Raw genomic sequence first — 13,312 nt, forward strand, 5'->3', positions numbered from 1 at the left:
TTTCAAACTATCGGTAATAAATAGCCCATCTGGATACAATTCTCTATGAAACAGCGCCTATTAAGTAATTTCACGTTTTCACATTTTGAGGCAAATTCACATTGATTTCGCATTTATAGAAAAGTGTGAATTTTTCTGGTCCCTAATTATTAGTAATATTTTTCAAGATACCTAAATGTAATATAAAATTAAAAATACACGATAATTAGGACATACAACAGATTCAGTTCTCTTAATGCAGTAGCAATACAGTAGTTACATGGCAGCTACTCCTACATGTCAAGAGCATAAAAAGTACCTTTGCAACAATTTCAGAATATAGGACTGTACATTACATGTTTATTATGTAAGTATACCCATTAACATAGATTTTTCCCATTTCATCTTCAAACATACAGCTGTCCTCATAAAATAATTCATTTGTCTCTATTATTGTTACAACTTAACAAAATGTAATTAACACAATGTGGATTGATACAAAGGTCTTTCATTGATGCAATGAAGTCTGTCTTCCTAGTATTTCTTTAAATTGCAGAGCTGCTGGTGAGAATGCACAAGGACTTCTTTCACAACTCTGGAGAATCTAGACAAGGCAGAGGCTTGGCCTTGCACCAAGACAACACACTCGACGCCATAACCTGGGCCATCTGTGTTCAAATATATCTTCAGTTCATATTTATGCTTAGAAATTTATGAGCACTAGCTCTCGAATCTCTTTATAGGAGAGGGAACAGATGTTTTTCTCTTCTTTCACAACTGTGTTATCTAACTTTTGACGAACAGCGGGGCCACAGCACCCAGAGACAACAGTGGTCATGTGTGGGTGAGTTGTGTGTAGCTAAAATCTAACAGTCTAATACTGAATGTGCCTGCCTGCTGTTCAGCACCTCCTCTAAGCAGTGAGTAGCAATCGCTCTTAGTATTTATAATGAAAAATTGGATAATTATGTTCTTTCTTTTCCTCACTCAGGACTCAGAGTTCCTTGATACAAGGATTAAGAAAGAAAATAGCCATGTCATGAGATTTCTGCAGTAGATTAACAACTTCCCCTTTTACGAAGGCTTCAGCGCACCCTTTCAGCCATTTCACTGTTGCCTTGACATCTTAACTCTGACATGAATCTAGTAGACTAAATGGTCACTACAAAAACGCAAGGTCAGCTTTTTTAACCCTCCAACTCATTTGTAGCTTCTTTAAAACAGTCCAGAAATTTAATTACAATATCCAGTACATCTGGGTGATGTTTGTTCCAGCTTCTTTTTCCTCCAACAGCAAATTCTCAATGTGTTTCATTTCCGAAGGGACTGAATTCAACATCATGTAGATACTACTCCATCTAGTTTCAACATCTTGATGTAATTTTTTTTTTCTAATCTTGCCACAACACCATTTCGTTTCACAAACGTCACTGTTCTACACATAGCATGAACCAAATTTTCATTTTCACGCAACTCTTTATGAAGCAACTTTTCATCTAATGAGTGCCTTACGGCTGTATTTATGCCATGCACATCAAATAGGAGAAATTTGTGAAGTTAAGGAGTTTTATTTATGTTTGGCATTAAATTTCAGAGCAGTTACATCTATCTCAGACATTTTCTCAAATAAATCCTTGAATATACATGAACAAACTGTTCTTTATGTCAGAAGTCTAATATTTTTGCACTCCTTATCATGCCTGCAGTGCTTTCTTCTCTTTAGTGCTGAAAGCAACCCACAGGACCACAATATAAAATTAAAAATATCATTAACAAACTTTTTATGTCAAATACAGCCCATAGCTCTCTCAACTCTCTAAAATAAAGAAGCAATTTTTTTCCAAAATACAAGACAAGAAAACAGCAGAGTGAAATATTATGGTGATTATTCCCATAATGGTCCAAAGTTGAAACTTGGTGGACAGTTCCTTTCAAAAAAAAGGTTGGCTGGTTGACCTGGGGGAGCAGACCAAACAGTGAGCTCATCAGTCCCATGGGGTTAGGGAAGGAAGTTGGCCGTACCCTTTTAAAGGAAACATCCCGACTGTTGCCTGAGCTGAAGCGATTGGGGATATCATGGAAAACCTACTGTATTTACTCGAATCTAAGCCACACTTTTTTTCCAATTTTTGTAATCCAAAAAATCGCCTGTGGCTTAGAACCGAGTGCAAAGTAAGTGGAAGTTCTGAAAAATGTTGGTAGGTGCCACCACAACTAACTTCTGCTGTCGCTACACAGGCATGCTTTGCAGGCACAAAGGTAAATACTGGCACCAAAACCTCTGAGTCAGCAAAAAAAAAAAAAAGGGGTGGAAGACAATTTTCTCCGCCCCGAGTTTCGACCACTGCATTTTCATACATTATTCAACGAAGTAAATACAAATTCCGTATTGTTCAACTTCGAATGTAGCAGCATTTCCATGTACTACGAAAATCCGACTGGCATGACTGTTTGGGATGTTTGTCAATATGGCCAACTCTAAGTTCTGAATTTTTTCCTACCTGTGAGAAGGGATGGTTGCTAATAGGAACTTTTATGAATTGTGAATCTCATGCAGTATTCTCTTCACCATAAGAATAATACTAATATAAACATTTTGCCATGTATTCTTTCGTGTTTGCTGCTATCTCATTTAAATCCTGTCTGCCCAATAAACTACGAAACTAGTGTGAGACAACAGCAAACGCGGAAGAATATACATATCATGTCAAGTTTATATTCGTATTATTCTTATGCCTAATAGTGATACAGTCAGAAATGAAGCACGGCAATTGACTAGATTTTTAAATCTAAGATGACTAATTTCTGTGCAGAATGTAATGTACAGAAGAGGCGTCTGCAAAGATTTTCAAACGGTGAAAAATTTTCGCTAAACTCTCGTTCAGAATATCTTCTATCATACACAGTCTATTATTTGGTTCTTGTTGATCATTATCAAAGAAAGCAGCAGTGTAAGTAACAACAAATAGCAGTCTCTTGCCATTGTTTCGCTAATGAGACAATTCCTCTCTCTCTCTCATTTTTTTTTTTTAAATCGTAAGCGGCAGTAGCGCGCACAAAAGCAAGCCATGCCGCGAGCGGTGACAGGTGATAAACACACATTATCAGAATGCGACAAACAATGCATGACACAGTACAATAATGCATTTTCAGCTTAGAGTGACGTAAAACCTATAACAAAGAGAACGGCATTTATCAGATCAAAGAAAAATAAGCAATCGATTCAAACCAGATGAAGCACGTGAGAAAGGAAGGGTATCCGTATAAATACGGACGGAGCGCCTGACGCATAGCAATGGCTACCCGGTAAAGCTTAACTGCTAAGCTTACGACTCTAACCAAACTACTGTAGCTGTATCATCATTCATTCGACCTAAATTTTGTCTCATGTTACAATGGACCAACTTTGTTTCGATTTGGAGGTGCGGCCTAAAACTTTTCTCTCCCTAGAATTTTGAGTCTCAAATTTCAGGTGCGGCTTAGATTTGGGAAAATTTTTTTTCCTTGATTTCGAGTCTCATTTTTCAGGTGCGGCTTAGATTCGAGAGCGGCTTAGATTCAAGTAAATACGGTAAATCAGGATGGCCGGACGCAGGTTTGAACCATCATCGTCCTTGAAAATAAGAAACATTATTAAAATTGTTCAATGAAATCACAGGAATGCTTCTTCTGAATCTGTTCTCAAAATTTAATTTACATTTATTTTTGTTCCATCATAAAAAAACAAATGTCTTATTACTGTTCCAAACATCTGTTCATAGTTCAAAAAAAGTACACGGAGAAAAGAAAACCTTTTTTCTCAAACCAAAAGTGTCTATGATTACAGCACCAGGTCAGACAGTGACATACATGTTAAGTCATTGGAACACCACATTATGCCCAAAAGATGTATATCATGCAGGAACAAAACTATGCAACACATTACCAAGACATATAAAATCTCTTCCTGAAGTAAAGAGCTTTAAAAAGTCTGTGACAGCCTACCTTCTGAAAAACTGCTACTATTCAGTCTCACAGTATCTTATGCAAGAAAAAATGTAATCTGTCTCTCTAATTGTAGAAATTAGTTATAAATATAAAATTTGTAATTATTAACTGTACAGATCCAATTTGTTATAAAAATTTAGATGATGTATGTTTGATGTTTGAAGAACAAATAGATAGAAAGGTATTCTGTCCAATATCCTGTGTACGATGTATGTATTGAGAAAGAGATTTATGTGGACTAATAAATACATAAATAAAAATTCACATCTTTAACTTTACATGGCACTGAGGAGCTTGACTAAAATAAGACTATCCATGAAAGAGATGCTTCAGTTTAGATAATTTAAACATATGTTTCAAAAAGTAACAGAAGCTTGCAAATAAAACTTAGTCAATGTCATTTCAAACTACTGTAAGAATAAAAACGGAAAATTTCAGGAAAATCTGGTAACATTAGCTTGGCACCTTGTTCATCCAACACGAAATGATGCAAATTCCTAATACAATTAAACAACTAGTGCCTTCAAATTATTCCAGCAGATTTTACCCTGGCTAAGTCTAGGTACATGCAGCAGACCGTATGTTCCATTTGCTGACATTTGTAGAACATTATCCTCCATTGAAGCACTGTTCAAATGGCACTTTAGAGTTGAGCAAAGTGGCACCTTGCAGGCTCACTGTGCCAGATGTCTGTTGCTGGCTCTTGCCCCATAGCACCTTGTGGCTCTAAATATGTGAAACAGCGGTAATAAGCTTACGAATGAGTCTGAAGGCGTAAATGACCAATTCTACAACTGTGACTCTACTCTGCACTACATCTACATCTGTAGGGTTGTAAGCCAATCCCTTCCTTTATTGCTTATTATTAATATTAGCTCTGTTTAACTGATAGGTTGCTCCACTCTAGAATAACTTACTACCATGTCACATCAGATTTGACTGCTGTAACTGTGTGCCTCTGAAAGCACTGTGGTGCACCTGTAATTTACATTCAAAAATTCGATTTTTTGAAAGTAATTTGAAACAAAAAAATGTGTTATTCGGTTTGTTGTTCTACAATACACATCTTTTTGCCAAATGTTATCCCATCTACTCAGATATTTTGGCTGAAACCTGGACTCATACTTGGGCAAGCTACTGTTTATCCCCGTCAGTAATTAAACTTAAGTGCACTTTGGTTAACATTACAGTCACCTTTAAGAAGAAATTGTATGCCCACACCCCACAATATTGTCTGTGAGATAAATGACTAGTACTGAAAGTTCATGCTAACCCAGTCTCTACGACTTGTGTACTCTAATGGCAAAAACAAAACACATCATGAAGTTTGTATCTAAGATTTATAAATTCATTTTCAGTTACTAGATGTACCAGATCACCTCAAAAACTGCAAAGGACTACTGGGTGTGGACAAAAATATCTAAACACCAAGAATACAACACATGTACAAAAACATATGCCACTCAAAACAGCTTCCAATCATACAGGAATGGATAAATACAGGTCCCATCTGATTTAGAAGGGAATCTTATATTATTCATCCTGCTGAAAGTGCCAAGTTCAGGCAACGATGATTGAGGTGGACAGCAATCAGTCACTCTTCTCTCCAATGCAGACCACAAAGTCTCAGTAATACTGGGATCTGATTAATGTGATGGCCAGCAGAATTGCGATGAGCCACACACAGACATGACAAAAAGACTATCAGAAAGTGAGCATCTCCGCTATATGGTGAGTAGGAACTACCCTTTTCATAATACTGTTACATTCCATCCTGGATTTTTCACTGTTTGAAATGACAGTGAATGGAGGTATGCATATGATTTCACGCCCATGTACCCATCAATCTATGATGAGAAATGTGTCACAATTTTCATCAATTTAACCTTCTTCAGATCTTTTCAAAGATACATATTCTATAGTTTAATGCATGAATAATTTCATTTTTCCTTGTTGTAGAAGTAGCTGTCATCATAAATAACAGACTGATTCAGGGCGTTATCCACATAAAGGACATACCCCTGTTGCTTGCGATGTTTAAAACCACTTCTGAAAATGACACTATTCATCTTTTCACGACAAGCACTTCTCTCTTCTTAAGGAAACATTATTAGGTAGTAGGCAGTCTGTCACAAAACCTTGTCAGGTACCAGCATATAACACTTCAACTTGCCTTCTTTTTTCACAGGCACTGCCATTGTCTCACTGGGAGTTGATCACTCCAACATCTATGTAACTACTGACTGACATGAATCCCAACATTAATCTAGGCACACAATGTTACATTCCTCCACAGATACCAGTATTGTTTTAATCACACTGGTCAGCGTAATCTCTTCAGGGTATGACCGGGCCTTCATCGTATCTTGTTGGTATGGCGATAAAATGGCTACTGAAGGGAGATACACAAAGCTTGAAAGTGAAGAATGTGTTGTGCTGCTGGGATGGAGACCTGTGTATACGATTTATCTAACATTAAAACTGACTTATCACATTTCACCAGTCTTAGTACAAAAGTGTAATGAAGAGAAAACAAAATTGATATGTTTACAAGGGTAAGTATAAGTAAGCATAACTTGTACAATGTGGGCATCCCTAGAACGGGAAAAAGGGCAACAGATACTTACTTTTTCTATATCTTCTTCTTTAAATTCATAAATCATTGCTTCCTTTATATCTTTCAGTTTTTGTTCAAGGTCCTCCTGAGTAGGCAGAGATACACCTTGTAAGGCACACGTCTCTCTCCATTTGTTAAACTCACTATCGGTAAAATCCTGATTGCTCACAAATTCCAAACGAAACACTCGCTCCTGTATACCATGCCTGTAATCAAATAAATCAGTAATTAACATGTAAAAAAATCTTTTAAGATATATAACATAATTAATAAAAAACATTTACCAGTAGCCTTCCCTAGAACTAACACTTGTTTACAATGCAAAATGTATTGACACAAAATAATCCTTGGTTAATAGGCTGTAGTTCAGTAGTCATGTTCACAACAACTGTATATGACCTGTTTTAAACTGATTATGCAAGATGAGTATCTGGCCACATTCTCGTCTTCCGTTGCACCCTATAACTATTGTCATGTCATACAGAGTGTCTTCATGACCTGTGATACAAACCATTATATGCAGCTGTTTGGGAGTACTTGCTTCCATGATGTTATACACAAATTGTGGTTAACAATGCGAACATCCAGCATAATAGATTTAAAATAACTCCTATGCAGCCAATGTAGACAATTTAACAGCAAAATCCTAAGTTTTGTTTGTGATACAAAGCTTTTAATGTACAAAAAGTCCAGTATGATATCACGACAGCAGAATTTTTTTAAAAAAGTATGGTATTGTGACAGTCATGTAATACAAGCGTCACAGCTGATGCTCTATCCTGTTAAGAAACAGTGCCAAAACCTGGTTCAATAAATGAAGGAAACGAACTTAACTTTGGGAAATGAAAAGATCATCGACTTAAGGCAATTACGGCTGGTGGATGACCATGTACACCGATCGGTCAGAACATTATGCTCACCAACCTACTATCAATATAAACCTGTCCAGGCAATAGCAGCATCACCAGGTGGGGAATGACCGCTAGTCAGACACACACATGGCGCATGTATTATCAGTAAGTGTGCTATATGTGCGTAGAATGCGGAAGGCGCACAATGAATCTAAGTTTGACCAATGTCAGATTGTGGTGGCCCAGAGGCTTGGCATGAGCCTTTCGGAACCCCCATGACTTGTCGGATGTTCGAGAAAGGTTGTGGTGAGTCTTCAACACGTTGACAAAACCACAGTGAAACCAAGTCTAGGCATCTTGGGGTTGGGTGGCCACCCCTCATTACAGATGACGCAGACTTTAATGGTGGACAGAGTAAAGTGTGTATGAATACACAGTGTACCAAACACTCCTAAAGATTAGGCTCCGCAGCTGACCACCTACCCATGTGCCAATGTCAATACCACAACATTGGCAGCTATCACTGAAATAGGCACGTAACCATTGGCACTGGATAGTAGTGCAGTGGCAGAGCATAGCAAGGTCTGCTGAATCCCGATACCTTGTTCATCATACCAATCGGAGGGCATGAATATGTAGTCTTCCAAGGTAACAGTTCCTCGACATCTGTACAGTAGGACAGAGACAAGCTGGCAATGACTCCATTATGCTCTGGGGAACATTCATGTGGGCATTCAAGGGTCCAATGGAGCTCGCGCAAGGCACCATGACAGCCAAGGAGTATCTTACATTGGTTGCAGACCACGTACACCTCTTAATGACGATCAAGCTTCCCAATAGCAGTGGCATTTTTCAACAAGATAATGCGCTATGTCACAAGGTCAGGAGTCTTATTGGGTGATTTGAGGAACACAGTGGCAAGTTCCAATTGATGTGATGGCTCCCCAACTCATCAGATCTGAACCTGACGAACACATCTCGGACACAATTGAACGTGGCTTCAGAGCATCATCATCTCCCTCTCCAGAATTTAAGGGAATTAGGTGACTTGCGTGTGCAGATGCGGTGTCAGCTGCCTCCAGCAACTTAGCAAGGCCTCATTGCTTCCGTGTCACAATGCATTGCCACTGTTATCTATGCCAAAGGTGAACGTACTGGCTACTAGGTAAGTTGTCATAATGTTATGGTTGATCAGTGTATATAACAAGGAAGTGGGATTGTCCTGAGAAAATACATACCTTGTACATAAGCCGGCTAATGTCTTACATGCATCTCATAGAAATCAATCTACATTTCTTATAATTTCCTTAATTGCAAATATACGTATGCAGAAATGTGTTCAAGGTTCTCAACAATTGCGTGACACAAATGATCTTCGACTAGCAACAAACGTAGACATAGTTTGTGAACTTGATTGTGTTACCAGTCTAATTCACAAGAGTCACTGTCGTCTACTTCGTTTTAGCGCAGAGGATACAGCTCCTGTGTAATCTTGTTAAATAGGGCAGTTTCATCAGCGTGACGAGCGGCTTAAACGTCGCTACAGTTAGTTGTCAACACCGAAGCTATTAAACGTGCAAACTAAGTTGTTGACAGTTGGTGCGGTGGCTGATGAGGACGACTGTAAATGGGTAATACCTTTATGGTCACTCCCAACAGCCACCGCCCTGAAGTGTCAACTTAGTTTGCATGAATACTACGAAAGAGCGTGAAAATGGGCGCACTACTGGAACTTCTATGACTGAATTGTCTCAACAAACAACAGCTGCTCAACAAAACTTTCTACCAATAATATGATCTCATTAGGAAAAGCTGACATCACCAACAATGTTCCCAATACCTTAATACAACATTACTGATAAATACAAATATATTAGAAAAGACAACTCAAGTACTGGCACTTTTTAAAAATAATATTGGCGTCATTATCTCTAACACACAAATTGTACTTTGTAAAATCAGTAAAGGGCATAATTTCTGGCATCAATAGTACGCATTGCTCTTACATATTTGGAATCAACATTTGTATTTTTACAAGAACTGGTGAAAATATAGATTGATTAGTGCAAGAGGGTAATTTGTGTGTTAAAGAGATAAGAGCCCTGTAAGGCATTTTAAAAGTGGCAGTACATGAGCTGTCTTTTCTAATGTATTTCCATTTATTAGCAATACTGTAATAGTTAATAAAATGTCTAAATGGGGATGTATATTGGGGTATGTTAGAGATATTCCAAACAGCTCCAGGATTCAGGGATGCTCTCATATAAAATCATTGCATTGCACTGCTCTATACACATTCAACGATTTAAGCAAAGCACCACCCACAACACAGATTCCCAAAGCTCACATAGTGCCAGGCACAGCAGCTACTGCTGACACAGGGTGTCTACTTGGACAAGAAAAAAAAATTCCCGGGTTTTTCCTGGATTTCATGGTTACAAACACAATTTCTCCCAGATCAAATTACGTATAAAGCATGTGAAAATACACCCGTGTTAAGTAACAGTATACTTTCCCTCGGAGCTGTAAAACCTATCAGTCCTTTGAATCGTAAAGGCCTTATACCGGCGGAGGACTTCCCAGCACTTTAAGGAAACGAAATCCAGGAAAAACAATGCGTTTGGAAAGTATATACACGAATTCCACAAATTACAGCACAGTAGCTTCCGAAACTCTAAAATAGAGATTGCATTGAGCGATGCACTTTTGTCAGCCAGTCATAGCTCATGTCACGTGATCTCGCTAGCGAATGACGGCAGTTATTCAGAGCACGAGGCCTACGAGAAAGACAGCCCGTGGCGCGTACGTTACGAAGATAGGCCGAGCTCGCTCAACTCAGCGAAGTGTGTTTCTACACCGGTTAACTCGTAAGTAGAAGTGTATGTACGAATGAGAATTGCATCGTCTATTGGCATCCACTGTTATTAGTCCTACAATGATAGGAAGTCCATAGGCCTACTAACAGGTTCTAATTTGGCAATTAAAATCATGCCAAAATGATTATCAATTGCGTAGAAAAGTCTAAGTGTTCTGGCATGAAGAGATTTGTGACATTGCTCAGTAACACATTATGCACATTTTTTTGAAGGTCAATTACACTTTTTGCCATCGATTGCATAATTTTTTATCTATGAAAGAACAACATTAAATATGAAAACTAACTTGAAGCTCGGTCTTTTTTTTAGCACGTGTTACACGTTAAGCCATATCAAATACAAATGTGCCGGTAAAATTTTAAATAGTGGCATAAATGACTTATCTTCTGAGCCCGACATTTTCAAATGGCTGATCCTCAAAGTGTTACATTTTGAATGAGAGTTATAACGCCCTGTGATTTAAGAAACTCACTGCACAATTTCACATGTAACATAAATCATCTTGCGTGGAAATTTACTTTGAAAAGTAAGGCATCTCAAGCCACTATTCGTAATATTTTCTGGTGATCTGTTAAAAATGTAAACAATTGTGACGTCACGCACATCAAATGCACGTTAGTTATTACGGACGTACTGCATAATCTTCGACCTAAAGCATTTGACACTTTTCGGTGTCGGCACTCTGGTCTCTGCATTGTGTAAATTACCCATTTTCTATGCAACTAATCTTTTATTTTGGTGTTATTCTCTGATTTATGTTTCATTGCTGCAGTATTATTCAGCAGTAGTGGACTAAAGTTCTTTCTCAGCGTATCAAGCCGGTGTGGCCGTGCGGTTCTAGGCGCTTCAGTCTGGAGCCCCGTGACCGCCACAGTCGCAGGTTCGAATCCTGCCTCGGGCATGGATGTTTGTCATGTCCTTAGGTTAGTTAGGTTTAAGTAGTTCTAAGTTCTAGGGGACTGATGACCTGAGAAGTTAAGTCCCATAGTGCTCAGAGCCATTTGAACAATTTTTTCAGCGTATCAGATCTTACAAAACTTTAGTTAAAGTTTAAAACAATGAAAAATTCCAGAATTCTAAAAAATGTCCAGGTTTTTCCCGGATGAAAAAATTCCCGGGTTTTTCCCGGATCTCCTGGATGTCCAGGGCCGTATATACCCTGCGACACTATCTGCATCTTGCGCTACACAACAAAATGATGACATGGTGGATACGGAATCCAACTGTGGTTTGTTGGTATCACATTCCTCAATGAGAGATGCGTCACTGGCAGATGATATCCATAAAGATTACCTCCTCATGTCTTCAAAAGAATTCGAAGCCTTTTTGAGGGCGACGAGTACACTAAAGATTTTGTAGCTTTGCAACAATTAATTGATAAACAACTTACAAAAACTAAAGCAGTCGACGAATGTTGTCACCTACAGCGACAGTTAAGTGTGATTAAAAATGAAATGGTCACTATATGTGGTCGTGTTTGCCACCTTTGTGTTCAAGTACGAACAACGCAGTAGCATGGATATGTGGGAAATAAGTAGTATACAATGCAAACAGAACAATAACACTAATGGCAAAACCAAATACAAGCCAACAACTTGGTCTCTTCAAAAACAAATCAAGTGCATACAAATAAATCTACAGCACTTCAGAGCTGCACAGCTAACCTAATGCAGCTTATTGTGCAATATCAGATTGACATTTCTTTCATGCAAAAACCATGTTGTTATCAACAAAATGTAGGTGGAATCACTAGGGGTTACAAGATTTTGAGTGCAGGTGAAACAAGGGAAAGAGCAGAAATACCGACACCCAATGAAGATATTGATTCCATAATGATTAGCCACTTGTCCGATGAAGATGCAGTAATTGTTAAAATAGTAAAAGAAAATTGGTGATTTTTTTATATCTAGCATGTACTTATCACAAAACCCACCCAAGATGACCTGAGAAAAACTGATGACATGATAACCCACAATAAGATAGTTGGTTCAGTAATTGCTATGGATAGCAATGCAAGATCTAGCATGTGGCATGATACAGTAACGAACTCAAGATGAAAGAAGATGGAAGAATTACTCGCTTCTACTAAACTGTAGCTACTGAATGAGGGGAAAAACAGATAAAGTTTTGAAAATAATAAAAGAAAGAGCAATATTGAGTTAACTATGGCCACTTCTCATCATCTGCTGGTACTAAGGCTGGTATTACATATCATATTTCTCTGACAAAGAAATATATCAAATATTCGTCAAATTTCTTTGACGAAGATCTTTGATGTGGCACTAAAAAGGGGTATTACACTGTTGTCATATTTTTTTGTCAAATTTCAAGATGACAACTTGTTACTATGCGCTGTATTTTCTAGTACAACAATTGCATTGTGTGTGTATTTGGATGAAAAGCTGTGGAAAAAAGGAAATATACTTGGATGAAGCCCTAGGTATTACGTAAAGATAATAAAAGCATTCAGCAAAATCTGTTACGAGAGCTGCAAGTGAAGTGAAGTCTTAGTATACAAATTACTTACAAATGGATGAGTGTGTATTTCAGTATTTGCTCAGTAAATCGGCTTCTCATATTACAGAACAGAATACTCTCTTGAGAAATGCTATATGTGCAGCAGACAGGCAAATTGTGACACTGCGATTTCTGGATACATGAGAGACCTACTATAGCTTACAACACAGAACTCTGATATCACAGTGCACATTAACCAAAATAATTCCAGAAACGTATGAAGTGATGTATAAAGCACTGAAGGGGGAATATGTGAAGATAAATAAATGTTTAGTACACTGTATGGACAGTAAGAATTATTTTTAATTTTGAATAATAGAATTAGTCTTCCAACGACACAAAATTAAACAAAAGTACGAAACTGATGAAGCGCTTTTTAAATTGTGGCATCCATAGCTCAGAAATAGACACAGTAGAATGGAAATCTAAGATAGAAATTTTCATTTTAGAGTACGACCACATCCTCTATTCCAGCTCACTGAAAA

The 13,312-nt window shown here is 37.9% G+C and overlaps 1 protein-coding gene across 1 annotated transcript in view; it reads right to left on the reverse strand.

The window, feature by feature from the left end:
* The window catches only part of LOC124774914 (RNA polymerase-associated protein RTF1 homolog), a 127,931-nt gene that overhangs the window by 34,097 nt on the left and 80,522 nt on the right, over positions 1–13,312 (reverse strand). The window contains exon 9 of the mRNA XM_047249589.1: positions 6,594–6,789. Within this exon, the coding sequence (XP_047105545.1) occupies positions 6,594–6,789 (196 nt within the window). The remainder of the gene's footprint in view (positions 1–6,593; positions 6,790–13,312) is intronic.

This window comes from Schistocerca piceifrons, chromosome 2 (assembly GCF_021461385.2).
Source record: "Schistocerca piceifrons isolate TAMUIC-IGC-003096 chromosome 2, iqSchPice1.1, whole genome shotgun sequence".
In the NCBI taxonomy this organism is placed as follows: domain Eukaryota; kingdom Metazoa; phylum Arthropoda; class Insecta; order Orthoptera; family Acrididae; genus Schistocerca; species Schistocerca piceifrons.